Source organism: Barbus barbus, assembly GCF_936440315.1.
Source record: "Barbus barbus genome assembly, chromosome: 2".
Taxonomy (NCBI): Eukaryota; Metazoa; Chordata; class Actinopteri; order Cypriniformes; family Cyprinidae; genus Barbus; species Barbus barbus.
Window position 1 is genome coordinate 25685002 of NC_136730.1, and position 26969 is coordinate 25711970.

The 26969-nt window shown below is 37.5% G+C and overlaps 1 protein-coding gene across 4 annotated transcripts in view; it reads left to right on the forward strand.

Annotated features, from left to right (window-relative positions):
- Positions 1-25833, forward strand: part of LOC306842889 (phosphorylase b kinase regulatory subunit beta-like) — an 82378-nt gene extending 56545 nt beyond the window's left edge. For 3 of the 4 annotated variants that reach the window (XM_079374052.1, XM_079374051.1, XM_079374053.1), the window contains 17 exons: positions 1750-1805; positions 4026-4119; positions 10510-10593; positions 11289-11393; positions 11632-11714; positions 11796-11886; positions 13932-13990; positions 14163-14325; positions 14404-14485; positions 14946-15003; positions 17855-17945; positions 20890-21092; positions 21275-21409; positions 22769-22898; positions 23061-23168; positions 23288-23428; positions 25036-25833. In XM_079374052.1, coding sequence (XP_079230178.1) covers positions 1750-1805; positions 4026-4119; positions 10510-10593; positions 11289-11393; positions 11632-11714; positions 11796-11886; positions 13932-13990; positions 14163-14325; positions 14404-14485; positions 14946-15003; positions 17855-17945; positions 20890-21092; positions 21275-21409; positions 22769-22898; positions 23061-23168; positions 23288-23428; positions 25036-25173 — 1821 coding nt within the window. In that variant the 3' untranslated portion in view covers positions 25174-25833. Of the gene's footprint in view, positions 1-1749; positions 1806-4025; positions 4120-10509; positions 10594-11288; positions 11394-11631; positions 11715-11795; positions 11887-13931; positions 13991-14162; positions 14326-14403; positions 14486-14945; positions 15004-16323; positions 16415-17854; positions 17946-20889; positions 21093-21274; positions 21410-22768; positions 22899-23060; positions 23169-23287; positions 23429-25035 lie in introns of all 4 variants that reach the window. The other variant, XM_079374054.1, reaches the window with a different exon arrangement.
- The last annotated feature ends 1136 nt before the right edge of the window (positions 25834-26969 follow it).

Below are 26969 nucleotides of genomic sequence, written 5' to 3' on the forward strand. Positions count from 1 at the left end.
AGTACTAATAAATAGCCAGTATGCTAGTAATATACTATCCTAATAAGCAACTAGTTAAATGAAAGTGTTTGCCGATAAAACACATATCCTAAATGCATTGACAAGGCTAGGAATTCACTAAACAACTGTTGCGTACATTATTGCCTCTATTTGCAGTCTGAAGGAGTCAACACTAGTTGCTAAAAGTCAGAGCCAGTCTGCAGATTTTAGGCAGTCAGAGTTCACAGATTTCACAGAGAACCATGTAGCATATAGAGACACAGATTCAGATTTGAGCTTCAGACCATGATATGAATATGTTTGATATTTTGAGCCAATTTTAGAACAAATATTGTTTTCATCTGTCATGAGTCACCTAGCAACAAGGCGCATGTTTCTTTTTTAGTTTGTTGTATTCTAACTTGACCGCCTGGTATTGTGTGATCCTGAGTAGTGTGCATGAAGCCCAGTTTTTCCAAATCTCCAAGCGTATGTTGCCTGAAAAGTGTTCAGATTTTCTGTCCTGACTTTCACCCCTGCAGTGTATTTTTCCAGCATTTAGACAAATGCATCTGGCAAATGCGTAAATGTTAATGTTGATGCTCTTGCAGTTGATTGTTTTGCAATTATTTATGGTGCATAAATGAATGACTTTAACCCTGCCATTTAATATCTCTCCAAGTTGTTTCAATAGCGCAGTACAAACTACTGAAGTTACACGGCACCTTTTCACTTTTTGACTACTTCTGCACCTGTCACATATTAACAACATACCCAGACATTCACTTCCCATCCATCAAGGGCAGCTTGAACCTGCTCCTATCCACCTGAACAAAATACCATCCTCCTCTGCAGCCTTCACGCAGGGCAGAATTAGCATGTATAGTCTCTGTTGATCAGCCCTTGTGATGACTCACTGCACTGCCTCCACAAAATGGCTGTGCCAATATGTCATTTAACCCAAAGCTGTGATTTGCCTTGTTCACCGAGCACTTATCTCCCCCGTTTCAGGGGAAGCAAACAACAACAGTCGAGACAAATGGCCTACACCACAAATATATTACCATCTTCCGTTCAGACTAATAGATCTGTCTATCTCGACATTTGATGAATCCTAGCGCATTTGAAGGTGTGTTATTTTCATATTAGCTGGATATTAGCATATTAGCTTAATATTACAGTTTTTGGAGTTGTAGCAGAAAGGATACATTTTTCCAAGAGAAGTGCCTACAAATCTTGGTTATTATTTTTTTTTTGACCATGGCACCGAGCAGAACGGCAGAAATAATGATTGTTTTGAAACATAGAGAAGCCCCCAAGTTGTGATCAAAATGGTTAAATGGAGCCTGGCTGTCCTCTGTGTAGGCAGAGGGCTTTAGCTACTGATTGATATGACCCAACCTAAACCTTCAGCAATCAGCAGCTCATTATCTCAGCGAAATTACTACATCATCCAACCCAAACGACTGTAATGAGCTAGCATAAAGAATCAGGGCTCTGATCCACAATCGTCCCCCTCATCTTTGTCTGCAATCTCTCCTTCTCTCTCTTCTCAATGAAGCTTGTTTTGCTCTATTCCCTCCCACCACCCAGTCATCGGTTATACTCTGACTGCTCTGACTTTTCATTCACTTTTAAGGTCTCTCTCTCTTTTCTTAATTTTTGGTGAAGTCACTCACTCCTGATTTTACACTCTGTGCCCTTGCCTTTGAGTCTTCTCCGTTGAGACCCAAAGTTTTCTAATATGTCTTCTTTGCTTGTTTCCTGCAGGGTCCCATTGTGAACGATGTGGTCATTCATGTGGCCCTGATAGCAGAAAGTCAAAGGTAAATAAATTTATCATGTCTCTCTCTCTCTCTCCATCCTCTGGTCTAATTGATGCATGCACACTAATTATCGGGCTATTCTGTAGTCTTCATCTATCAGCACTCTCATTTAAAGCTTTTCTGGTGAGAGGGGGAGGTGAAAGAGGTCGTGTGGCCAGCTGGTCCCTGCCAGGCCTGCTCTGCAGTTCATTTAACATTGTTCACCCCAGCACTTAACCCACCTCTCTCCCCTTATTCACTCCACAAACCTTAATCAGGATTACTTGTCCAACCCAACCATCAGTACCTTTATTTAAAGCAGCAAGCTCCACTTAACACCTCACCTTGCCTGCATATCTTGAATAATCTTGTTTAAATATTATAGTGAAAGTTGGAGCAGAGGTTCTGGTGGCTTGTAAACGTACATTTTTCGTTGAACCCTACAGCAGAAGAAGTGCCTGTAGACAATTAATTTATATAATCATCGTGTCATGCAAGCTTGTGTTTACCTTGAACCTTAATGGATACTTGACTTCAGTGCTTGATTACAAATCCTACATAACAGCATTAGGATATATTTATGTAAATATGAAAATTAAAGTCTTTTAATTTATGGCACAGATCATTACGGAAGCCCTTTTCTGCTACTGAATAAAAAATAAAAAAGGTAATTGCGACTTTTTCTCTCACAATTCAGAATTTTTTTTCTCAGAATTGCGTGATATAAACTCACAATAGCGAGACAAAGTCGCAGTTCTGAGTAATAAAGTCAGAACTGCGAGATGTAAGTTTATATCTCACAATTCTATGGAAAAAAAAGTCAGAATTGTGAGAGAAAAAGTCGCAATAACTTTTTTTTTTTTTTTTTTTTTTTTTTTTTTAATTATTCAGTGGCGTTAACTTTTAGGTTTTTAGATCATAAGATGTAACCAAAGATAAAATAGCCAAATGGACCATTTTCACATTTCCAGGGTTCTCAGAATTACAGTCATAGTTGTTAAGTTTTATAATTTTCACTTTTTCAAGTCACTTTTATAGTAAAAACTGTGAAAATCTACAACAAACATAATTTCTGCATTATCATTTGCTCCAACAACAAAAGAAAAAAAACATGATAGCATTGTCTGTTTGACTTTACAAAAGAGTAGCAAGTAACAAAAGAGTTTGAATACGTTGGTCAAAAGATGTCAAAATTTGCTATCACTCCCTCAAATGTTTTTTAAAAACACTCTTTTCTATATTTTATTGCCAAGGTAATATAACACAAAGCATAGTGTTAAAATGTACATTAAATGTCTTTAAAAATGAAATTATAAAAAAAAAAAAAAAAGCATTATCAGTATATGGCGGGGGGGGGGGGGGTCCAAACTCGGTCCTGTTTAGCTCCAACTTGCCTCAACACACCTGCCTGGAAGTTTCTAGTATGATTAGTAAGAGCTTGATTAGCTGGTACAGGTGTGTTTAATTGGGGTTGGAGCTTAAACTCTGCAGGACAGTGGCCCTCCAAGAGCAGGATCGGACAGCCTTGGAATGTGTGAAAAGGGTCCATTTACACATGCTTCATTTTTAATATAGCTCACAAGCTATTTGTTAGCATGTTTTTGTCATACCACTTGCCAATTAGCCTTCCATTACATTAATTTACCGTTAACTTATTAGCCTGCCAGCCTAGCATATCCTGTTTTTCATGTAAGATACTTATTCCTTCAAGATGCGAATTACTACTCTTTCTTCCAATTATAAATAAACTTTGAGTCATGTTCACTTATGGCAGTCAAGATGTTACATTAGTGCCATCATAACATTGTACATATTTAGAACAAGACTTGAACATGATTCATATTAAGTGAGATGTTAAACATAGTGCCACAGGGTAGGTGTTTTGGTTCAAAAACAATTTTTGTTATGCTGTTGAAAGTCTTTTCACATTCCGATAGGAATCACTAAGTTAAGTGGTCTAAATGTATTTATATACATTTATATCGTCTGTGGAAGGCATAGGACCATAAAATGTTTGTCCAATCATAAGAAATACAATGCAATAGTGAGAAATATTTTTTTTCCTCAGCAAGAGTTATGATCTCAAGAAAACAAGCCAGAAAAATAATAATAACGGATGTCTTCAGTTGGCCTTTATAAGTTTGATGATATTTTTGCAATTCATTTTTGATACCACTAATGGTACCTTTAATAGATTTGTTTTTAATGTTTAATAGTCTCTGTCTTGCATGTGTCTTTCAGATTGCAGGTCTTCCTCAACACCTACGGAATCCAAACTCAGACCCCACAGCAGGTGGAGCCCATTCAGATCTGGCCCCAGAAAGAGCTGGTGAAGGTATGACTGTTCAATCAATCAAACTGACCAACAAACAAATCTTCCAGGCTGATCGATTTCAGTGACAGTCGCTCCATTAGACCACTGGTCAGTTTGGACCGACTGCCACATCAGTCATGTCAGTATGTGAATTATTTTTGCATGCTCTTAAAGATTTACACCATAGATTGAACCTCACTAGTGCACTATTGATTAAATCAGTTTGACAAAAGACTCTGAAAATAGACTTTAATGTTTTCTCAGATATATAAATGTCTTTTGTGAATAGACTAGCAAAATATTAATTCATTGTGACAATATATCAATAGAATGTAGTGTTCATTTACTGACCAACCTGATCTAAACGGTATCGTCGTAAATCAGATTATTAGAATATTTTTAGGGGTCAGAAATCTTTTGCAAAATGTTTTTCCTGCCCATTCTGTCTGCAATCGTGTTTATGTGTTTGTTCTTCTGTCTGTGGGAGTGTGAGTGGGTGGTAAGCTTTTGTTGCCGGAACGTGCAATTTATTGCAGTTTGGTTTAAAAACTGTTTGAAATCAGAAACCCAACAGTATCTGCTTCTCAGGACTCCCTTCTTTCTGCGGTCAGTTTTGTGTGTGCGTGCTCCAGTGTGCATTAGAGAGAGTGATGATTTGCTGAGTATGCCTCTGTAAGGATGCTTATTCAGTGGCTGGCCTATCAGAGACAGCTGGAGCTCTCTAGACAGGGCTGCCTACTCTAGATCAGCTGCAGCACCTTCATCGCTGTCACGCTTTATGGTAAATGACACAATGTCACATTTGACTAATGAAATTTGAATTTCTTCTTGAATGATTCTTTTAGAAAAGAGGAATAGCACTAGGTTGATTGTTGGTTATTTGATGTTTTTTGATAAAAATGATTAAATTATTCATTTGTATTAATTTACACTATCACTTAAAATTCTTCCAGTCTTCAAAGTTAAAATAAGATTTGAAATATAAATCTTTTAAAAACATTATGAATGTGAATGTCACTTTTGATCAGTTTAATGTGTCCTTGCTAACTAAATCTTAACTAAGTAAATTCTAATATCTGTTCTGTTAATTCTGTATTAAATCAATTATATTTAAATCAAATCTATTAAGCTGTAAATTAGTGAATCAAGCCAGAGTCTATGGTCAATTTAAAGGGGTCCTATTATGCTCTTTTACAAAGTCTTGATTTTGTTTTGGGGGTGTACTAGAACATGCTCTCATGATTGGTGGTTTGAAAAACGCATTATTTTCAGCTTAGACAGTGTTTCAGTACTGCCACGCCCCTTGCCAAAACAGAACGTTTTGTAGTCCAAACGAGCTGTTTGTTGTAGTTCTTGAAAAGGGATTTTTTTTTTTAACTAAAAATCTCTCTTTGGCAGGGACGGATTATGACGCAGAGGTGCCCTGGGCACGGACTGACACTAAGTGCAAATAGCTATAGATTATATGTACACCATGTTAAAATAGCAGGATTTTCTGCTATTCATACTACTTGTTGCAAAATAGTGGCAATTGCACTTCAGTATTGTATTACATTTATAAAACAGTATGCAATAATAACATATTGAGTGTAAATTATCATTTTAATTCAGATTATTAAATGGATGCCACCTTATTGATACAATAAAGCCCTCTCTACACCTACCCTAACCCTACCCGATACTTAATTTTCAACTTTTTGGTTATTTCTTTATTTTTTATTAAAAATAAATGCCTTTATGATGTGATATGAGATTTGAAAAGGGAGAAAAAAAGTTCGGCAAAAGGCGGGATCAAACCCGGATCAATCGCATCAAAAATACCACAGCACGCGCTTTACCATCTGTGCCACTGTGGCGCTTGGTTTATAGCAGCTTTTTATAATCTTGATAGTCCCAATCACATCTTGGTGGGCGGAATTAGTATAAATAGCCTCTGCCAAAATAGACACTCCATTTACATTATCAAAGAACATTATCATTGACTAATATCACAGAATCATGTGTGATTGGTTATAATGCGCAGTGCTGTAGAAAAACGCGGCTGTCTCTGGCTCCATGCCAGCCAGCGAAGTTGAGTGAACGCAGATTCTAATTTAGCAGCTGACGATGTGCCGCACTGAATGATCTAATCACACCAGTGTGATTTGTTTATTAAATATAAAAAATATTCTTCGGCTTTTTTTTTTTTTTTTTTTTGTCTTTTGGAAGCTGCATTCAAAATCCACTTGCCTCAAAAATCTGAGGGGGCACGGCTGAAATCGCGTTCTGGGAGTAGCGGTATTTCGGCTGGGCCGCCCTCTGGTCCAGTGCCCTGGGCACGTGCCCGGTAGGCCCGTGCGTTAATCCGTCCCTGCTTTTTGGAGTGGACTTTGAGATTTGTAACTTTGTAGATCTTTTTATGCCCAAACATACACACTACACACTGACTAAAAGTGAAAAAGCATAATAGGACCCCTTTAACATTGGGCCTCATGACAAAATGTGTCCAAATTCTGAATAAATTATACACAGAAATACTAGTACACTGCTACAAGTAGTGAATCTTTTGACTGTGCAGGCCATGCAGACTTTTGGACTCTGGGGAACATTCCCATTATAATTATCGAAGCTGTCTGCGCTCTCTTATTTGCACTCTCCTACCTTGTTGATTATAATGTTGATAATTACTTTCTTGAAAAATATATTGGCTGTGAGCAGTGCAGCATGCAAATCTAAAATCTTTCCAAGTTACTGTCGATGCCTTTCGCTTTGGTTCTACACAAGCTTGTTTTTGTGTCAGATGATGTTTCTTCAGCACTCATTATCGTGTGCCACGACAAAAAGATTGGAAATGCATTCATGGATCAGACTGCTTATGTGAACTTGCTCATTAGGACTGTTTGTCGTTTCAGATAAACTATAAACTAATTGAAACAAATTTTGTCAATGGTTACAATGCGTAATGTGTTGTAAACAGAAAATGTTTACACAATGGTAGTAGATCTAAATGGAATGCTCTCATCAACATTTTTCATGATTATTTAATCGTGGATGTGATTTGTAATTCGATTATTTATTTGATCAGTTGTGCATCCCTCTATCCTTTATAAAATCCAAGAACCTGATATTTTTGAATAATCATGTGAAACAGAAGCACAGATAAGAGAGCAGTTCATAGGTTGACATGCTGTTTCTAATCCAAGCATCAAGGCTGAGCGTGAACGTCCTTATTCCTGCGTATTAAAGAGGTTTGTTTCAACATCAGCACTCTGGCTTCACTGCCCCTCTTGATGTGCTACAGGCTTAACATGCGTGACATTTGCAGGTTTCGTGTCAGGCATGTTGAGGGCATTCTCGATTCAGTTGTGTCTTCCCCTCATTGCTATTCTGCACACAAATTTACCCAAGGTACAGAGATCTGCACTGAGAGAAAAAGAGTTCTGGAGCATGAAGCTCTCTCGAAAAATGTTCATTGTGACAACTGGATTTTGTCTAAATTAGCAGCTATTTTCCTGTTTCAGTTGGATATTAGCTGGTTTCTCCTCAGCAGGGGCTTATTCTACTTTATCTGTTTTTTTTTTCTTTTCTTTTCTTCGTGTTGTGCAGTACACTTTTGTACTGGAGTGTTATTCTGAGAATGTCAGACTGCAGGAGGTCAGAGAGAAATAGAGCTCCATCTAATGTCGTAAAGATGTCAGCACACTCTGACTTTGTCCTCCCCGTATTATTACTGAGGCAAGCGTCACAGAGCGCTATTATTGCAAGGTACGCAAGGTGAGGGCTTTGTTCTTAGCCTTTCATGTCGCTACGCTTCAGGAGACGTGTACTATTAGTTTTCTAACAATCAATCTTGGACTTGGAAGACAATAAAATGGCCTAAAAATCCCATCAATTTAGATAGAAGGGTGAACCTGAGCAGTGTACAGGTTATAAATTTCCAAGTGGGTGGACGTTGGTGAAATAGGGTGGCAAGACTACTATTCCCATCATGCAATGTGGCATGATTAAATCATGCAAATTACTGCTTTACTGTTCAGCGTTCTGCCCTGGTGTTGTATCTGTTGGCAAGTCATGTGTCATGTTGTTTTTCAAGTGCCACCGTCAGACTGGTTTATGTGTTTGATTTCAAAAAGTGAATAAAACGGGGGCGGGCATGTTCACACTTTCCATACTTCATTTAGCAGCACAATCATTTTAAACTAATAGTAATTATCAGAAATGTTTCTTGAGCACCGAATAAGCATATTAGAATGATTTCTGAAGGATCGTGTGACACTGAATATTAATAGCTGCTGAAAATTCAGCTTTGCCATCATAGGATGGCAATTTTAAAATTGTGTTTACAGTTATTTTGTAAAGATATTTTAAGTTGTAATAATGTTTTACAATATGACTGTTTTCACTGTATTTTGGATCAAATAAATGCAGCCTTAGGGAGCATAAGAAACTTGCTTGCTTACCTGAAACCTTTGAACAGTAGTGTATCTGCATGGATCACAACACACACACACACACACAAATAAATAAAATGTATACAAAATAGGGTGAATCTTATTAGACTTAGGCCAGTGAGAAACTACCTAGCACACTAGCATCATGATGAGCTTCTGCTAAGCACAGTTTTACATATTCTTCTGAAAATGTTTGAATCTGCTTATTCTTATAATTTTGGTCAGCAAAGTGTAATGATTTAGTATCTGGGTTTGAAACCTAAAAGAACTATGAAGTATCGCCATTGTACCCTTGAGTAAGGCACTTAACACCAAGTTGCTCCAAGGGACCAGAGACTCTAATAAGTGTCTAATAAGTAAATAATTACAGTCTAATAAGACTCTAATAAGTAACTAATAAGTGTACTGCAAGTTGTGGTAGATTAAAATATCAACTGAATGATAAATGATTAATTAGTGATGCTTAGAAAGAGAGCAGCTTTCTTGAGGTCAGGAGGAGGTGTTGTAAAATTGTTATGCTCAAATAATGGCTTAAAGGGGTCCTATTATGCTTTTTCACTTTTTGGGAATCTTAGTCAGCGTGTAGTGTGTATGTTTGGGCATAAAACGATCTACAAAGTTACAAATTGTAAATCCCGCCTATGGAAATTCGACTGGTTGGTGGGTGGGGAGAAGGCCTGGTCAAAGTCTCTTTAAGGCAAGTCATGTCACTCGGCGGCCATCTTTGAAACTCCTCTCGGGCATCCAAGTGCAGCTCCTATCACTTTGTATGGGGAAACATCAAATTCTCCAAAACTGTTCACTAAGCTTACAATTAAATTTCATATTTGAAATCAACAATGAAATTGGACGACAACTGTGTAATAGATGTTGTTTCTTTTGCTCAAATAGCATTCTAAAAAGCTTATTTCTCAGGCTAGATCAGCCAGAAGTGGTATAAATAAATTCAACTGTATAACAGTTTCAGTATAATTCATGTAATAATGTTAGAATTAAAGAACAATAAACATAATACATATTACCGTTGCACTTATCTGTACATAGTCAATGCAGTTATTTTTAAGCTGTTGTTGACATCCCATCTAAAACGTGATTTAGCCAAAAAACAACAACAACAATAAAATTACCACTTTATGTCTTGCTATATCCATGCATGCAAATGTTCTGCACGATCCTCTTGTTCAATATTCTCCAGGTCTGAATTGATATGGCAATATTGACTGCTTTGGTAAGGGGCGGGGCAGTACTGAACCTCAGTCTAAACTGTTCGCCAATCACAACACACTGGAACAGCTAACCAATCACAACACACTTCGTTTTTCGGAAGGTGGACCTTCATCAAACCCGGAACTAATCGAGCCGTTTGTGTCAGGCTGGGGAGAAAGGTATTGTAATAATGTAAATTATGTGAAAAATAATGCGATTTTCGACCCACCAAGCATGAGAGCATGTTCTAGTACACCCTCAAAACAAAATCAAGATTTTGTAAAAGAGCATAATAGGACCCCTTTAATTGCTCAGATCTCTTTGTCTTAATTAATGGCACTAAGACCTTGTGAAAAATATCACAGCGGCATTGGACCAACTTAAAACTGGAAGGTAAACTGGCTTGTCTGCCTCATGCTGATACTTCTGTGGCACACACTGTGTTGTGCCAGGTATGAGGGGATATTAATATTCACAGTAACAGGTGATCCCCATGTGATAGTTTTATCTGGTGGTATCTCACTCAACATTGCCATGCCATAAAAAGTACACCACCCAACAAAACCAACAAAAGCCTGCACTCATCCTTTCATGACTGTTTTGTTGACCTTTTCTCCAGGGAAATAACCAGGCTTTCAGAATCAACTACTGAACAAAACATACACTGTATTAATTAAGCCCCATGGTTCCTGTACTATAATGGCTCAGATAATGCCTTTGCACACATAACAGACAGGCATTCTAGTTGTTAATGAGTGTGACTTTATTTTTCCAGGCATACCGCTTTCTTGCCATCAATAAGAAGCTCGGTTTGAGTGGGAGACCAGAGAGGCCTGTTGGCTGCATTGGCACTTGCAAGGTAAACAATGTTCTGTGTGCTCTCCTGACAAATATAGTTGCAGCAGTTCTTGAGTTTACATCTTGCTGACAGAGAAAAATTATATCTGTATCTGCATATGGCTTTCGCACTCAAAAAATTAAGAAAATAGCACTCAAATAATGAAGTACTTTTGTTGTGTTTTTGTTGTTGTTATCATTTTTGTAGCTTTACAGCCATGGCCACAATGAATTGTCAAAGTTTCTTTAAAATATTGGATTAAAAATAGATAATACTTAAAAAAAAAAAAAAAAAATCATTCCACAAAAGAAAGTCCAATGGATTTGGCGTGAGGGAAAACGTTGACACTTTTCTTTTTGGGTGAAAAATAACTTTAACTAAACACAAAAATGAACTAACGGTGATTCATTAGAAGTCTGTTGTTCTGTTACAAAATCTGCTGAGCTTCACTGCCTGCATTGTTTTTAAGCATGATGACATTTGGGAAACATAAAAATAGGAATTCCAGAGTAATTATCCTCTGTATTTGATAGAGACAGTGGTGGGCAGTATGCATCTTCTCACAGAAATGCATAGACAGTTAGAGGGATGTTCATATGTCTGTCAGTGCAGAATGAATGTTATGTTTCATATAATGAAGGTGAAGTATATGTCTAGATCTACCAGTCATCCATATAGTTGCCGGTAACGCAATGGGTCATTTTTCTCCCCCTCAGATTTATCGAATTCTTGGGAAGACTGTGGTCTGCTATCCAATTGTCTTCGATCTGAGCGACTTCTACTTGTCCCAGGATGTCATGCTTTTGATAGATGATATTAAGGTGAGTTGGGTGGTATCACACCTCACTGGTTCCTCAGACGATGTAAGAAGAGGGCTCACTTTATGTTCCATAATTTCTCTATCTTTCTATATAAAGAAAGAATCAAATTTAGGGCAGAAAATGGGCAATAGACAGAAACGTTCCCCATAACTCATCAGTGTCAGCCCTCAGAGTTACAGAGCATTTCTTCTGCTGTCTGCACTGTATTAACGTGTTTGTGTTTACACGTGTTTTGCAGAATGCCTTGCAGTTTATTAAGCAGTGCTGGAAGATGCCAGGCCGACCTCTCTTCCTTGTCCTTATCAGAGAGGACAACATTAAGTAAGAGTCTCTCTCATCAGCCAGATCCTGATCCAGATTTTGTTTATGAGAGGTTCAGTAACGTTGGCTCTTACTTGCTAGGGGAAGCCGCTTCAACCCCATCCTGGACATGCTAGCGTCTTTTAAGAAGGGAAACATTGGAGGAGTCAAAGTTCATGTGGACAGACTTCAGGTGTGCTGCTCTTTGCAAGAAATTATTTTATTGTATATGAAAGTCTTTCAAAACCAGTTTTTCCCCACCTTTTCCTAAATGAGAAAGTATTATTATAAATATTAATTTATAGTTCTCTGAATAGTTTCATAGTTTTAAATAAAATAAGCCAAGGGAAATCTGAAAAAAATCACAAAGCATGGTTTTGAAATGATTATTTAAATAATTAATTAAAAAAGTAATCACATATATTAATTTTGCCCCTTTAGCCTTGAAACAAAGTCAATTAAAATCTTAGTTGGCAATTAAAATTAGACGACTGAACACAAGCAGACTTTACTACAACCATTCCTGTTGAGTTGGTGAATACACTACCATTCAAAGGTTTTTGGTTGGTAATAATTTTTTTATGTGTTTTGAAAGGAATCTTTTTAGAAATCTTTACATTTTAAAATGTGATTTATTCCTGTTTTGGCAAAGCTGATTTTTTTTTTTTTGCAGACATTACTCCAGTCTTCAGTGTCACATGATCCTTCAGAAATGATTCTGATATGCTGTTTTGGTGTTCAATAAACATAGAATTTTTTATTATTATATCAATGCTGAAAACAGTTTTGCTGTTATATATTTTTGAAAGAGTTACAAAGTCATTTCTAAGGTTCATGGACTCTATTGAACACAATGTGAGCCATTAGACCCGGAGTTGTGGTATATGTTCACAGAGCTGGTCAACTTGTCACAATTTCTCAAAGGGCAATAGCACCTCATACAGAAGTTTCAAAAGATATCAGAAAACTGTTAAAGCATTGCAGACTGTGCCTGTAAAATAAAATATAGTGGTGGTAGTTTGATTATAGAGACATATATATATATATATATATATATATATATATATATATATATATATACATACACACACACATACACACATATATATATATATATATATATATATATATATATATATATATATATATATATACAGTGCCCTCCAAAAGTATTGGAGCAGTAAAGACAAAATTGCTCTGTTGGCTGTGGAGTCAAGACATTTGCAAATATAATTAAAAGATGATTATGAGACAAAACTACAGAATGTCACATTTTATTATTGGCTGATTCAACACATAGACGTTTTACCAGTTAAGAAGTTCAGCACTTTTAGAGTTCATCTCACTCATTGATGTGAGCATAAGTATTAATGCAGAGTAATTTTGTCTTTACTGCTCCAATACTTATGGAGGGGACTGTATGTGTATGTATCCATACATGTATCCAACCTGAGTGATATAAAAAAAAAAATTTATTTGACAAAGATTGTCAAAAATAAAATAGTGAATGTTGAGGTCTTGGTTCTATCTGTTCGTTGCTGATTGGATGGGGGCTGTTGTGAACGTGAGCTTGCATTCAGACCAGATTTCCGATTAAATTATTGGAAAATTCTGGCATACATCACCAGAGAGAAGTGTTTCAACCGGGACATTGATTGTGATGTAAATTACAAGGTCATTTTTTTTTCTCTATTTCACAGTAATTTCAATAGCATTTGATTAGAGTGTTATTGATGGCATTTAGAAAACAGATAGGGTGACTTTGCATTTCGTGCTGACTTTAAGTGTAATTAAGATCATATCTGAATGGCTGGAAAGAAATAAAATAAAGGTTTTGTAGAGTCCTACTCAATGTCCAGACTTTTAGACTTTGATAGAGACAAGACCTTGACAGAGATTCTGCCAAAAGACCTTGACAGAGGTAAGCATAGCTTATAGCAAATAACTTTTAAACTGGATTGATAGGAGTCTGTATTATCTATTTTTTAATCATTATAATACATATGCAGTATATGTCTCTAATAGGTTCCCTTTGTGACATATTTAATTTTATATAGCCATAGAGTGCATAATAGAGAATATCACAACAGGGGCAAATACTCTTTTATGGTACTGTAGTTGCGTAGCGTGTTGATTAAAAGTAATTTAGGACATATTACATATATCATTGCATGTCTTGTCTGAATGCCTGTGTATTCCCTTCGGTCTAATGTAACATTCTTTGTGGAAACCATATAGACCCTGATATCAGGCGCTGTGGTGGAACAATTGGATTTCCTTCGTGTCAATGAAGCTGAGTAAGAATTAACCTCCATTTACACAATTTATTTTCTTCTCCACCTTTATGTTCAATATGGTTTACTTTTTGAGGCAATAGAAAGAAATTACCCTTATGGTTTCTAATGCATGCCTCAGATTTATCTTCCATTTCCTACTGCCTCAATACCTTCCTTTATGTGCTTTCTGTAGGATCCCAGAGTTTAAGAGCTTTGAGGAGCTGGAATTGCCCAAGCACTCAAAAGTAAAGCGTCAAACCAGCACGCCGAATGCCTCTGACCTGGAGCAGCAGCCTGAGATCAACATTGATGAATGGCTCCATAAATCTACATTTGAGATTCTACAGAAATTCAATGTGAGCCTCACTATCCTGCCCATGTGTGATTATGAGTTTCTTACAGGTGCTCTTATATAACTCCTATACTGTTATCAGGACTGTGACTGTCTGGCCAGTCAAGCCCAGCTGGCCAGTATTCTCCTCAAAAAAGAAGGCCCTGACTTCTTCAGTAGAAATGGTATGTGATTTCTCTTGATTTCAATGGCAGTTTTTTCAAGCATTTTAATGAATAAATGTGTAAGGCTGAAGTTAAATTTATTAAAGTGATAAGCTTTTTAAGGAGCCACAGGACACGTCTTACTGCATGGCTGCTTTTAAAGCTCATCTGAATGAAATGTCCACAGCTGTAATCCATTTAGTGCTTTCATGGCTAAGCAAGTGGGTTGGCAATGCTAGCTCACACCCTTGTCACGGTCTTAATTCCCGTGGTTACAGTTTATCTCATAGCTCAAGACAGTTCACACTCTTAAACAGACCTACTGAACAAGCGTGGAGCGATTAAATATATGTTTATATGTGATTTTATGTTGCAATCTGGAGCTTCCACATGTCTTTGGGCCTAAATGCTCCAGGGATGTTGTCTGAAATGATGTATTTTTATGGTTAACGTGCCATTCTTAACCCTCCTTTATGTTCAGAGAATCTTAAAGATGACTTGGAGAGAATCTACAGAAGAGCTGGCAGCAGGAAGCTTTGGTAAGTGTTTCTTCTTTTCAACACACTCTCTAGAAGCATTTAGAGTTGCACTTATTTCCTCATTTATGGAGTAAATGCATTTAGAGCATTTAGAGTTGACCTTATTTCCTCATTTATAAGATACTCTTGATATATTTATGGCTACTTTTGTTTATACCTCTTCTTTGTATATGTCAATGTTAAAGGTGGGGTAAGCGATTTCTGGAAGCCAATGTTGATATTTGAAATCACCAAAACAAACATGCCCCTACCCCAAAAGGGTCTCACCCCTATTTGGATAGCTCCGCCGCACACATACATGGACTACGCAACCCAGGCAACGATTAGTTCTGTGAAACAAAGCAAAACCAATGTTACACCGTGTCTACACCGGACGCAAGCGTCACAAAAAAATACTATAGAAGTCATTATAATCAGTGATGCTCTCTACACTGGATGCTGCGCGGTTCAGTTAAAGTTCAGCATAAACATATACTATTTAAACACCAATAAAGTATATAAGCGTTTATCAGTGTTTTTGAAAAAAAATACTCAAGATAACTGTGCGACGTACACTAAATAAGCTTTTACTGTTATAAAAACAGATTTGTGAGCATTATTGGAATCGAATTGTTAGAATAAACACGCAACACACCTTGTGCTTGTCATCACAGAATCTGACCAATGAAAATAAAGTGTGTCATCATCAAGGCTTTCGCAGCTGACTTTGAGTAACTCTAGCGCCTGACCTAGGTGGCTGGTCTCGTTTTGCTCTCACGGTACTTTGATGGCACATGCGATCGTAAGGTGGCTGCAGCGCTGATCAAAGTCGGACAAATGTTCTAACCAGAATGCATTGCTTTTGTCAGGTGACAGCCGATCTTTGCGGTGCCGCATAAAGTCGAACAAGCCTTTTAGCTGTTGCGGCGCGCTATGTCCGGTGCAGACACCATGTTACTCACCTATCGAGAAGAATCAAAGCAACCTCAGCATCCGATCGCTGGCCATCCGCTCCTTGAGTTCTCTCGAGCGCTGGAAAGCTGATCCGATATTTACACGGTCCTACTTCTTGCCTTATTGTTCCACAGACGTTTTCCTCTTTTGTTTTTTTTATCCGCCATCTCTATCTTTCTGTCGCTCGGCTCGGCTGTTCACTGAACGCTCTCTCCTCCACATCATGAGTAGACACGCCCCTTACTGCTGATTGGCTACAAGTTTGTTTTGGTACTCGGCGCCGACTCCGTTTTCTAAAGCGTTTTTGAAAAATTACATACCCCACCTTTAAATACAACTGAACAAACTATGCACATATATATTTTTAAACTCGCAAACCTCATGTAGGCTGGCGGTGCGTAGTGCTGCGGCCGTTACCCAGAAGTTTGCCGGTTCTATAGCTCCCCATATAACCACTATGTTGGTCCATGGCAAGCAGGTAATTGGCCATTGGGGCACACAACCTCTGCATGTGTGGTGTAACTGTTTACTCTGTGCCGACGGATGTTAACTCATGAGCACGCAGCCCTCATCCTTTGTTGTTTTTCTTTACATCCGCTCACTCAAGATGTTGTGATCATGCACAGAGAAACCATGCAGCTCATTATTTGTTTGTCTTTTCCTTTTATAATTGTTATTTTGCACATATGGTAATTTTTTTGGAGGCGAGCTATTTTGTATCCTTCATAACACAAATTGATGTCTCATAGCTGGGGTTATCACTGTAACAGTGTCTCATTTGCAGTAAACCCCATTATGTCTGACAGTATAACCTGTCCATAACACCTATTGATCTTAATTCCTCAAAGGAATCCATCATCCAAACTTGAAATTGGTGAACATTAAAATTTGTAGCTCAAATTATGCTGAAGTCATGGATTCAATTTGCAGGGAGTGAACCTACTTATAAAACGTGTACCCTGAATACACTGTAAGATGACTTTGGATGAAAGCGCTTGCCAGATAAATGAATAAATTAATGGTCATGTAAATTACAAAAGTGTAGCAAGTATAATATTGTATTATAAAGTGTAGTCCAGGAGCAACAACAGCAGGGTCTGAATGCCCAGTGCCACTTTGTTATGTTGAGATGCTGAGCTCTCCTGATTGTTTTCATCCCAGAGGGCTCAGCTTGAAATATTAATGAGGATTTAAATTCTACAGGGGGTCAAAATCTTGGAATATATAACAACATCTCATTTATTCAAATGAGCTCATGCTGCATTACAATTAGATAAAAAAAGCCGAAAGTTCAAAGAAGTTTGGCATGGTTCACAAAGTTCTTGTAACAAGCATTTTCGGTGATACAGTATATGTGAAATTAATTACTTTTGACCTCCAGCTACATGATTTGTCATTTGCTTATGAGACAGCAAGTCTTACAATTGAGTTCAAAACTTTAGGGTCGTTAAGATGGTTTAATGTTCTTGAACTCTTTTACACTCTCCAAGTCTGCATTTATCTGATAAAAAAATACATCAACAGCAGTCATTTTTAAAAAATATATTTTAAAATGTAATTTATTCCTGTGCTCATAAAGCTGAATTTTTCTTACGTTGCAAATCGTTGCTGCTTATTTTTGTGGAAACTGATACATTTTTCAGCATTATTTGTTGAATAGAAAGTTCGAAATGACTTGAATTGGAAATATTTTGTAACATTATAAATGTCTTTGCTGTGACGTTTGATCAATTGAATGTGTCCTTGCAGAATAAAAGTATCAGGTTAATTAAAATAATCTTACTGACCCCAAACTTTTGGACAGTGTATATTTTAGGAATAAACTATATTTTGTAATAGGCTGTAGTGCTCCCCCATTTATGTTTGGCTCCATTGAATGAGTGAGAACATCTCTGTTATACTGTGTTGTGTTCACCAGGTCCATTGTGCGCCTTGCTGCCAGTCTCTTAACTAAACTAGTGGACAGCCTTGCACCGAGCATTACTAGCGTTTTAGTGCATGGCAAGCAGGTAAGTGGAAAACAGGAACAGGGGCCTATATAATTATGAACAACATCTGAAGTCAAAAATATACATTTCAATCTGGGATTTCCCACAAACTTTATAATGTTCACTGAATATAAGTAGGTTATAATTAGCCTTAAATTCACATCAAATGTATGTTTCAGTCATGATGGACTCCTCTTCCTATTATGCAACATGATAGTATCTAATTGCATTAGTCACCACTGCCAAAGCTAGCCTGCTGCCCTTTCATTTGAAGCTTAACCACTCGTTCTGCAGCGAAATCGCTTTTACCCAGAACTCCTGCAACCATCCTATATTTTGTGCATTACATTTAACACCATTGTACATTTACCTTTTATTTGCTTTGTGTTGAGACAAACATTACGTGTGGTGTGGAGTGTTTGTTTAATGAACTGCCATAGTGTCCCAACATAGGCCTCTTTAGCCCCTGGTGGTTGTGAAATGATTCATCAGAGTAGCGCACTAGCAGTCAATCTGCATATAAATTGCATCCTAGGGGCCTAATGTTTTGGGTAAGATAAATGGGTACGTTTTGCTTTGAAAATGGGTCATTCCTTGCATACAAGAGCAGTCTGAGCTGACCTGCATGTAGAATTATAGAGCCTTAGCCTTATTTAATTTAAAGAAGCTAAGCCCTTTTCTGTGTGCTCCCTACTTAATGTGTATTTGGGTAAATTGCCATAGCAGAGTAATATTGATGTCTGCTGGGAACTGTAAGGAGATACAACAGCAGATCATACAAAGTAAACCACCACAAAAAATATGCATTTCATTACATAAATTAAATATAACCAAAGACCCAAGTGGCATCTGCTAACAAACCATACTAGATGTTTTACAAGATATAACATCGCTTTTTTGGGCTGTCACATTTTTTCCACTAACATTTGACAATCACAGTCAAGTACCCAAATAGTTTTTAAAAGAATTGATATTTTATATGCCAACAAACCTTGATTATCTTTCTTATAGAGTGGGGGAAAATATTATTTGATCCCCTGCTGATTTTGTACGTTTGCCCACTGACAAATGATCAGTCTATAATTTTAATGGTAGGTTTACTTGAACAGTGAGAGACAGAATAACAACAACAAAAATCCAGAAAAACACATTTCAAAAAAGTAATAAATTGATTTGCATTTTAATGAGTCAAATAAGTATTTGACCCCTTCGCAAAACATGACTTAGTACTTGGTGTCAAAACCCTTGTTGGCAATCACAGAGGTCAGATGTTTCTTGTAGTTGCCACCAGGTTTGCAAACATCTCAGGAGAGATTTTGTCCCAGTCCTCTTTGCAGATCCTCTCCAAGTCATTAAGATTTCGAGGCTGACGTTTGGCAACTCGAACCTTCAGCTCCCTCCACAGATTTTCTATGGGATTAAGGTCTGGAGACTGGCTAGGCCACTCCAGGACCTTAATGTGCTTCTTCTTGAGCCACTCCTTTGTTGCCTTGGGCATGTGCTTTGGGTAATTGTCATACTGGAATATCCACCCAGTACACATTTTCAATGCCCTGGCCCTGACGGTACATGGCCCCTTCCATCGTCCCTTTGATGCGGTGCAGTTGTCCTGTCCCCTTAGCAAAAAAACACCCCCAAAGCATAATGTTTCCACCTCCCTGTTTGACGGTGGGGATGGTGTTCTTGGGGTCATAGGCAGCATTCCTCCTCCTCCAAACATGGCGAGTTGAGTTGATGCCAAAGAGCTTGATTTTGGTCTCATCTGACCACAACACTTTCACCCAGTTCTCCTCTGAATCATTCAGATGTTCATTGGCAAACTTCTGACGGTCCTGTATATGTGCTTTCTTGAGCAGGGGGACCTTGCAGGCGCTGCAGGATTTCAGTCCTTCACGGCGTCGTGTTACCAGTTGCTTTCTTGAAGCCTATGGTCCCAGCTGCCTTAAGATCATTGTCAAGATCCTCCCATGTAGTTCTGGGCTGATTCCTCACCGTTCTCATGATCATTGAAACTCCACGAGGTGAGATCTTGCATAGATCCCCAGTCCGAGGGAGATTGACAGTTATTTTGTGTTTCTTCCATTTGCGAATAATCACACCAACTGTTGTCACCCTCTCACCAAGCTGCTTGGCGATGGTCTTGTAGCCCATTCCAGCCTTGTGTGGGTCTACAATCTTGTCCCTGACATCCTTGGACAACTCTTTGGTTTTGGCCATGGTGGAGAGTTTGGAATCTGATTGATTGATTGCTTCTGTGGACAGGTGTCTTTTATACAGGTAACACACTGAGATTAGGATAACTCCCTTTAAGAGATTGCTCCTAATCTCAGTTTATTACCTTTATAAAAAACACCTGGGAGCCAGAAATCTTGCTGATTGATAGGGGATCAAATACTTATTTGACATTTAAAATGCAAATCAATTTCTAACTTTTTTTTTAAATGCGTTTTTATGGATTTTTTGTTTGTTTGTTTGTTTGTTATTTTGTCTCTCACTGTTCAAATAAACCTACCATTAAAATGATAGACTGATAATTTCTTTGTCAGTGGGCAAAGGTACAAAATCAGCAGGGGATCAAATAATTTCCCCCCCACTATATACTGTAAATTCCACTTGATGTCTAATACAGTGGTATTATTAATACAGTGTCTAATACAGTGGTATCTTTATTTGCATTGAAATGTAGATAATATAAGCAAATTTGATTGAAAACAACAACAAAACCAACACAATTGTAATAAACCAAAGTTGTGTATAAAGCAGCATTTACTTTAATTCAAATTCACCTTATAAAACGGTTAGATTTTCCCATGAGATCAGGTTGTTTATTCATTTTAAAAAATTTAAATGAATGATCCTGGTTTGAGTACATTAAAACCCATTCAGAGAAAAAGAAACAAGCAAAAATACATCTCTGAGAAATCATTCATCATTATGCAGACTGACGACAGTTCTGTTTTACCAGGTGACTCTCGGCCTGTTTGGGCATGAGGAGATCGTGATCTCTAACCCGCTGTCTCCAGGGGTCATTAAAGACATCATATACAGCAAGTGCAGCCCCCACGGCGAGCGAGAGGCCGTGTTGCAGCAGGAGCTCGTCATCCACATTGGCTGGATCATCTCCAACAACCCAGAGCTGTTCAGTGGCATGCTGAAGATCCGTGTGGGGTACGCTTTCACCTCTCCTCTGAGATAAAGAGTTTCACAGCATTAACCTAAATAATAAAGCATGCTCATGTCATTAAATAATCATATCTATTCTGCACAGATCATTTCTGTAATAATTCAGATCATTATTTACATGGGTTATCTTAAACGGCCTTTATTTGTCGTGCCTATTTTTCAATCAGATGGATTGTTCAAGCCATGAAACATGAGTTGAAGATTCGTGCTGGGGACATGCCACCTCAGGACATCTACCAGATGTCCCCTAGTGATGTCAAACAGCTCCTGCTGGATGTCCTCCAACCTCAACAGACTGGCAGGTGCAAGATGCCCACCATCTGTGTGTTAGTGTAGATACCTGCCAAGACTGAATTATCTGCTGTGTCCAATTGCAACAGTAGCAAACAATTTATCATCATTTGATTATTCCTAGTTTTCAATTGGGCAGCAGAGGTTAATTATCAAGTAAAAGAATATAGTCTTCCGATAATGCAGTTGTAACACATTCTCACTGTCAGGCTACAGTTGAAAAAATTTTGAGTCAGTAAGATAAAAAAAAAATATTCTTTCTTTCTATCTATCTATCTGTCTATCTGTCTGTCTGTCTGTCTGTCTGCCTGCCTGTCTCTCTCTCTCTCTCTCTCTCTCTCTCTCTCTCTCTCTCTCTCTCTCTCTCTCTCTATATATATATATATATATATATATATATATATATATATATATATATATAGTGCTCATAAGTTTACATACCCCTTACAGAATTTGCAAAATGTTAATAATTTAAACAAAATAAGAGGTGTCATGAAAATTGCATGTTATTTTTTTATTTAATACTGTCCTGTGTAAGTAATTTCATCTAACAAATGTTTACATATACTCCACAAGACGAAATAATAACTGAATTTATAAAAATGACCCCATTCAAAAGTTTACGTACCCTTGAATCTTAATACTACCTGTTATTTCCTGGATGATCCACGACTGTTTTTATATTTTGTGACAGTTGTTCATGAGTCCCTTGTTTGTCCTGAGCAGTTCAATTGCCCGCTGTTCTTCAGAAAAATCCTCCAGTTCCTGCACATTCTTTGGTTTTTCAACATCATCTGCATATTTGATCCCTTTCCAACATTGACTGTATAATTTTGAAATCCATGTTTTAACTCTAAGGACCACTGAGAGACTCATACATAACTATTACAAAAGATGAAAACCTGTACTGATGCTCAAGAAGGCCACACAATGCATTAAGAGACAGGGGGTGTAAACTCTTTAAATTGGATGATCAGGGTAAATTGTTATAACACATATGATCAGAATACAAACAAACTGTATTATGTATGGGTATTTTTTATCCAGTGTTATGTGTTCCTTCAGCCTTATGTTCCCTGAATCTTATGTTCCCTAAACCCTAACTCTGCTAGAAGTGCTGACTATCAATCCACAAAAGCAATGCTGTCAGGTCACATATTTAGTATTTATACAATATTAGAAAAATTAAACACTATTTTATATTTAATATAATTAAAAATGACTTGAAAACCACAAAAATATGACGACTTCACGTTGAATGTCAACTCCGTCATTTTCCCCCAAAATAATCCTGCTCCAGAGCTAGCATTCAGTGATTTCTCCATTACAACAGTTTTGAGAATTAATTTTAGTCTTCCATGCTTCCATAGATCATGGCTCAATAGACGTCAGATCGATGGCTCCCTCAACCGCACTCCTTTTGGCTTCTATGACCGCGTTTGGCAAATCCTGGAGAGAACATGCAATGGCATCATGGTTGGAGGAAAACATCTCCCTCAGGTAAATCATTTAAACTTTTTTTGGGGGGGAAATCTCAAGCATGGTATTGTTGAGGACCATTAGGTCTGGATAAATAACTGCATCATTAAAAGATCATTTTAAATGTATTCAGAATATCTGCGTTTTCAGATGACCAGCTCAATTTTTTATTTTTTTTTGCAGCAACCTACTCTGTCAGATATGACCATGTACGAAATGAATTTTTCTCTGTTGGTGGAAGACACATTGAAGAACATTGTTTTGCCTGAGTACAGGCAGATCATCGTGGAGGTGATGCACAATTTGTCCCTGCCGCAGCCTTAACATATTTTACAACACTTGAATTTGTAATCTGACATATTCGTCTGCTGTATGACCCTGTGTTTGTGTCTTTGATGACCTGAACGCAGCTGTTGATGGTGGTGTCAATTGTGCTGGAAAGAAACCCAGAGTTGGATTTTCAGGAGGCTGTGGATTTGGACCGGTTGGTTAAGGATGCCTTTGCTGACTTTCAGAAAGACCGCAGCAGACTGGATGGGTCTGATAAACAGGTGAGTGCAGATTAAATATGTGAAAGCTTTTTAGTTCAATTAAATCAAATCAAATGTTTGGATCAATCTACACTACTATTCAATGGTTCAGGGTAAATAAAAATTCTAATTTTTTTGAAAACACTTATAGCTGCATTTATTTGATCAAAATGCTGTTGAAAGTAATATTGTGAAATATTATTACTTTGTTTTTTTAACTGTTTTCAAGTCAAGTCACCTTTATTTATATAGCGCTTTTAACAATACAGATTGTGTCAAAGCACTTAATAGTATCAACTTGGAGGATAGAGTGTCAGTAATATTATAATAATAAGATTAAACACTTAATTTTCAGTTAAAGGCATTTCATTATTGAATTCAGTGATGTCATTGTCTAGCTCAGTTTAGATAAATAGTATTTGTGAAATCAAATTGACGATAATCGCTAGAAATTAAGTGTACCCAACTGAGCAAGCCAGAGGCGACAGCGGCAAGGAACCAAAACTCCCTCTGTGACAGAATGGAGAAAAAAAACCTTGGGAGAAACCAGGCTCAGTCGGGGGGCCAGATCTCCTCTGGCCAGGATATTATTGTTTACTTATTGTTTAATTATTGATTTAATTAAAATTTTAAATGTATAAATGTATTATATTTTTATATTGTTGCAATTTCTAACAATAATAGTATTATGTAGTTAGATATTTTATTATATTTTTAGTTATTTTGTTTTATTTTTAGTTTTATTGTATTTTAAGTTGAGGTCTTCACTGGGGATATGTCCCCGGGGCTCATCCAGGTGTCCGGCCTCCGCCGACGATCAGGGAGACATCATCTCCCGGCGCCGATCCACCATCTGATCCGGACACGGACTGAGAAACAGAATAGAAACAGACAAATATTAGCGTAGATGCAATTCTTCTTACGATGTAACGAGTACATCATGTGTTATGAGGAGTGTTCCCGGTTCCGGCTAATCTAATTAATGCAGCCTAACAATCCTTTAACGGATTTGAATAATAGAAGTGTATTAGTGTGTTATGTGTAAGCCAGGTTAAAGAAGTGTGTCTTTAATCTAGATTTAAACAGACAGAGTGTGTCTGCCTCCCGAACAGTATTAGGTAGATTCTTCCAGAGTTTGTGTGCTAAATAGGAAAAGGATCTGCCGCCCGCAGTCGATTTTGATATTCTAGGTATTATCAAATGGTCAGAGTTTTGAGAACGCAGCAGACGTGGAGGACTATAATGTGATAAGAGCTCGCTCAGGTACTGAGGAGCTAAGCCATTCAGGGCTTTGTAAGTAATTAACAAGATTTTAAAATCTATACGATGTTTGATAGGGAGCCAGTGCAGTGTTGACAGAACCGGGCTAATATGGTCATACTTCCAGGTTCTAGTAAGGACTTTAGCTGCTGCGTTTTGGACCAAATGTAGTTTGTTGATCAAGCGTGCAGAACAACCACCCAGTAAAAAATATATACATATATATATCAGCATATCATGTAATTAAAAGACTGAGAGTCCTAATATTTGATCTATTTTAAATCACATCAGCCAGTATGAATTTGAATACCATGTCTGCTTGCATTAGAATTTTGTGGTGATGTTACTAAGGTAAATATAATCCACAGGATAACATGGAGGCCTTCTACAACACTCCAGCGCTGGGGAAACGAAGCACATCCAGTTACGTCACCAAGGCAGTAATGATCCAGCTGCTGCAGGGAGAGGTGAAGCCCAGTAAAGATGACCCGTGTTCTGTCAGCTAACGCACCACACACTCCTGTCAGCATTGCTTAGACTGCCATACAAGCCCAGTCATGCTAACATAGGATTGTTTTTGTCTGAAATGTATTATATAGCATATAAAAACATATACTTTCAGGACCTTGATGAAAGGACCTTGCTCACGTTTGCATCTATTTAAAAAAAAAAAAAACAGTTTACCTACCACAGCTTACTGAGTAAGAACCATTAAACTTGGCTATGTTTAGAGAACCACATGCCTCGTTTTAAATGATCAATTTAAGGTCAAAATCCCGTAACATCATCCAGTAAGGAACTGAACTAACTGCATGTCATTATTTCAGGATGTGGTCATATAGAGTGTTGTAGATGATGTTGTTTATGAACTTAAATGTGAAGCTAGAAGCTGTTTTGCAAGTGTTTTTATGTTGCAGGAATTGATTATGTAGTATGCAAATCGATCTTTACTTAATGTAGTTTGTTTTCATTTTGAACCTTTTGTCAGTTTACTTCAGAGCTTATGACTACTAGTTAATGTGTCATGTATCACTTGTCTGTATGTATGTTTGAATGGTATGAAAAATGTTTTCATGTTTTCCCCATGTTCTTAAACAGTATTTTCAGTCCATTAGTACTGAAGAAAAATGTACATTGAAAAATAAACTGTCCATGTTTTAACTTAATTGCAATTTTCTGTCCTTTTCTCTCTGTCAACTGCATTGAAAACCTCAAACTTTTGACAGAGACATAAAAGATGTTTGTGTCACATAGATAGTTATTAGGGTACACCCCAGAGAAAAAGCTCAGCAGAAATCTTGTTTATCTGAGTGAGTGGGTGTTTGGACCAAGATCCTTATTTATCATGCCGTCCACTGCCATCAGCCTCCGCTTAGTGGATGTCAGAGCGATCACAGGTCTCAGCAGTTCTCCTGAGCAATGAGTCCCAAACTCACAATATATTGAACACTGAGACCAGACTGAGGGACTGAAGAATCTGTATCTGCCCTGAGGCCAAATAGAAGCTTTGAATGGAAGGAAACAAGATTACACACTGGCGTTTAAGGGCTGAACAAAGCTAAATTACAAGTTCTTAAGTCAAAATCTGTCATATGCAAATATGGGCAGCTTGTTTTGCTGATTTGGGCAGTTCATTTAAAAAATGGCTCCATCTATAAGAAGGGTGGCACTTTTGAAGAATGTAATGCACTTCCTTTAGTCTTACTGCTTTTTTTTCTAATTTGTGTTATTAATCAGTGCACCATTACACCAGTTGGTAGAGTACCTATCCAAATTAATTTATTAAATCCAATAAATCCAATATTGTGACACCCGGAAAGTTTGATCATATGTATTTATGTTGGATGTGTATGTTTATTCGTTGCAATTGATTATATTAATGCATTTATGCATGTTATATCTATCTTTGCTGATGATTTACTTTATGATCGCTACAACTAACTTGTGAGATGAAATATCCTAGTGGACAGTTTGGAGGAGACGGTGCGTGGTCCAGGGTTGCTATGGTAACGGTGAGCTGCGAGAGTCTGTCATTATTAGAGCGGCTCAACTTTGAATAACAACTCAACTTTGTCCGTCTCATTATTTGTCAAATAGGTGGGTAAATCCTGTCACAATGTATATATAATGTCAAGATAACATGTTACTCAAGTGTATGTACCAATTAAACGAGGTAATGTTTGGTTTAAGAGTTAATTAATAGCGGAGATTGTATCCGCTCGTCACGTTTTCTTTTTTTTTTTGTAGTAAAGTTTAAAAAGGGGTATTATTAAGGATTTCCTTTTGTATGATTACAGTATTG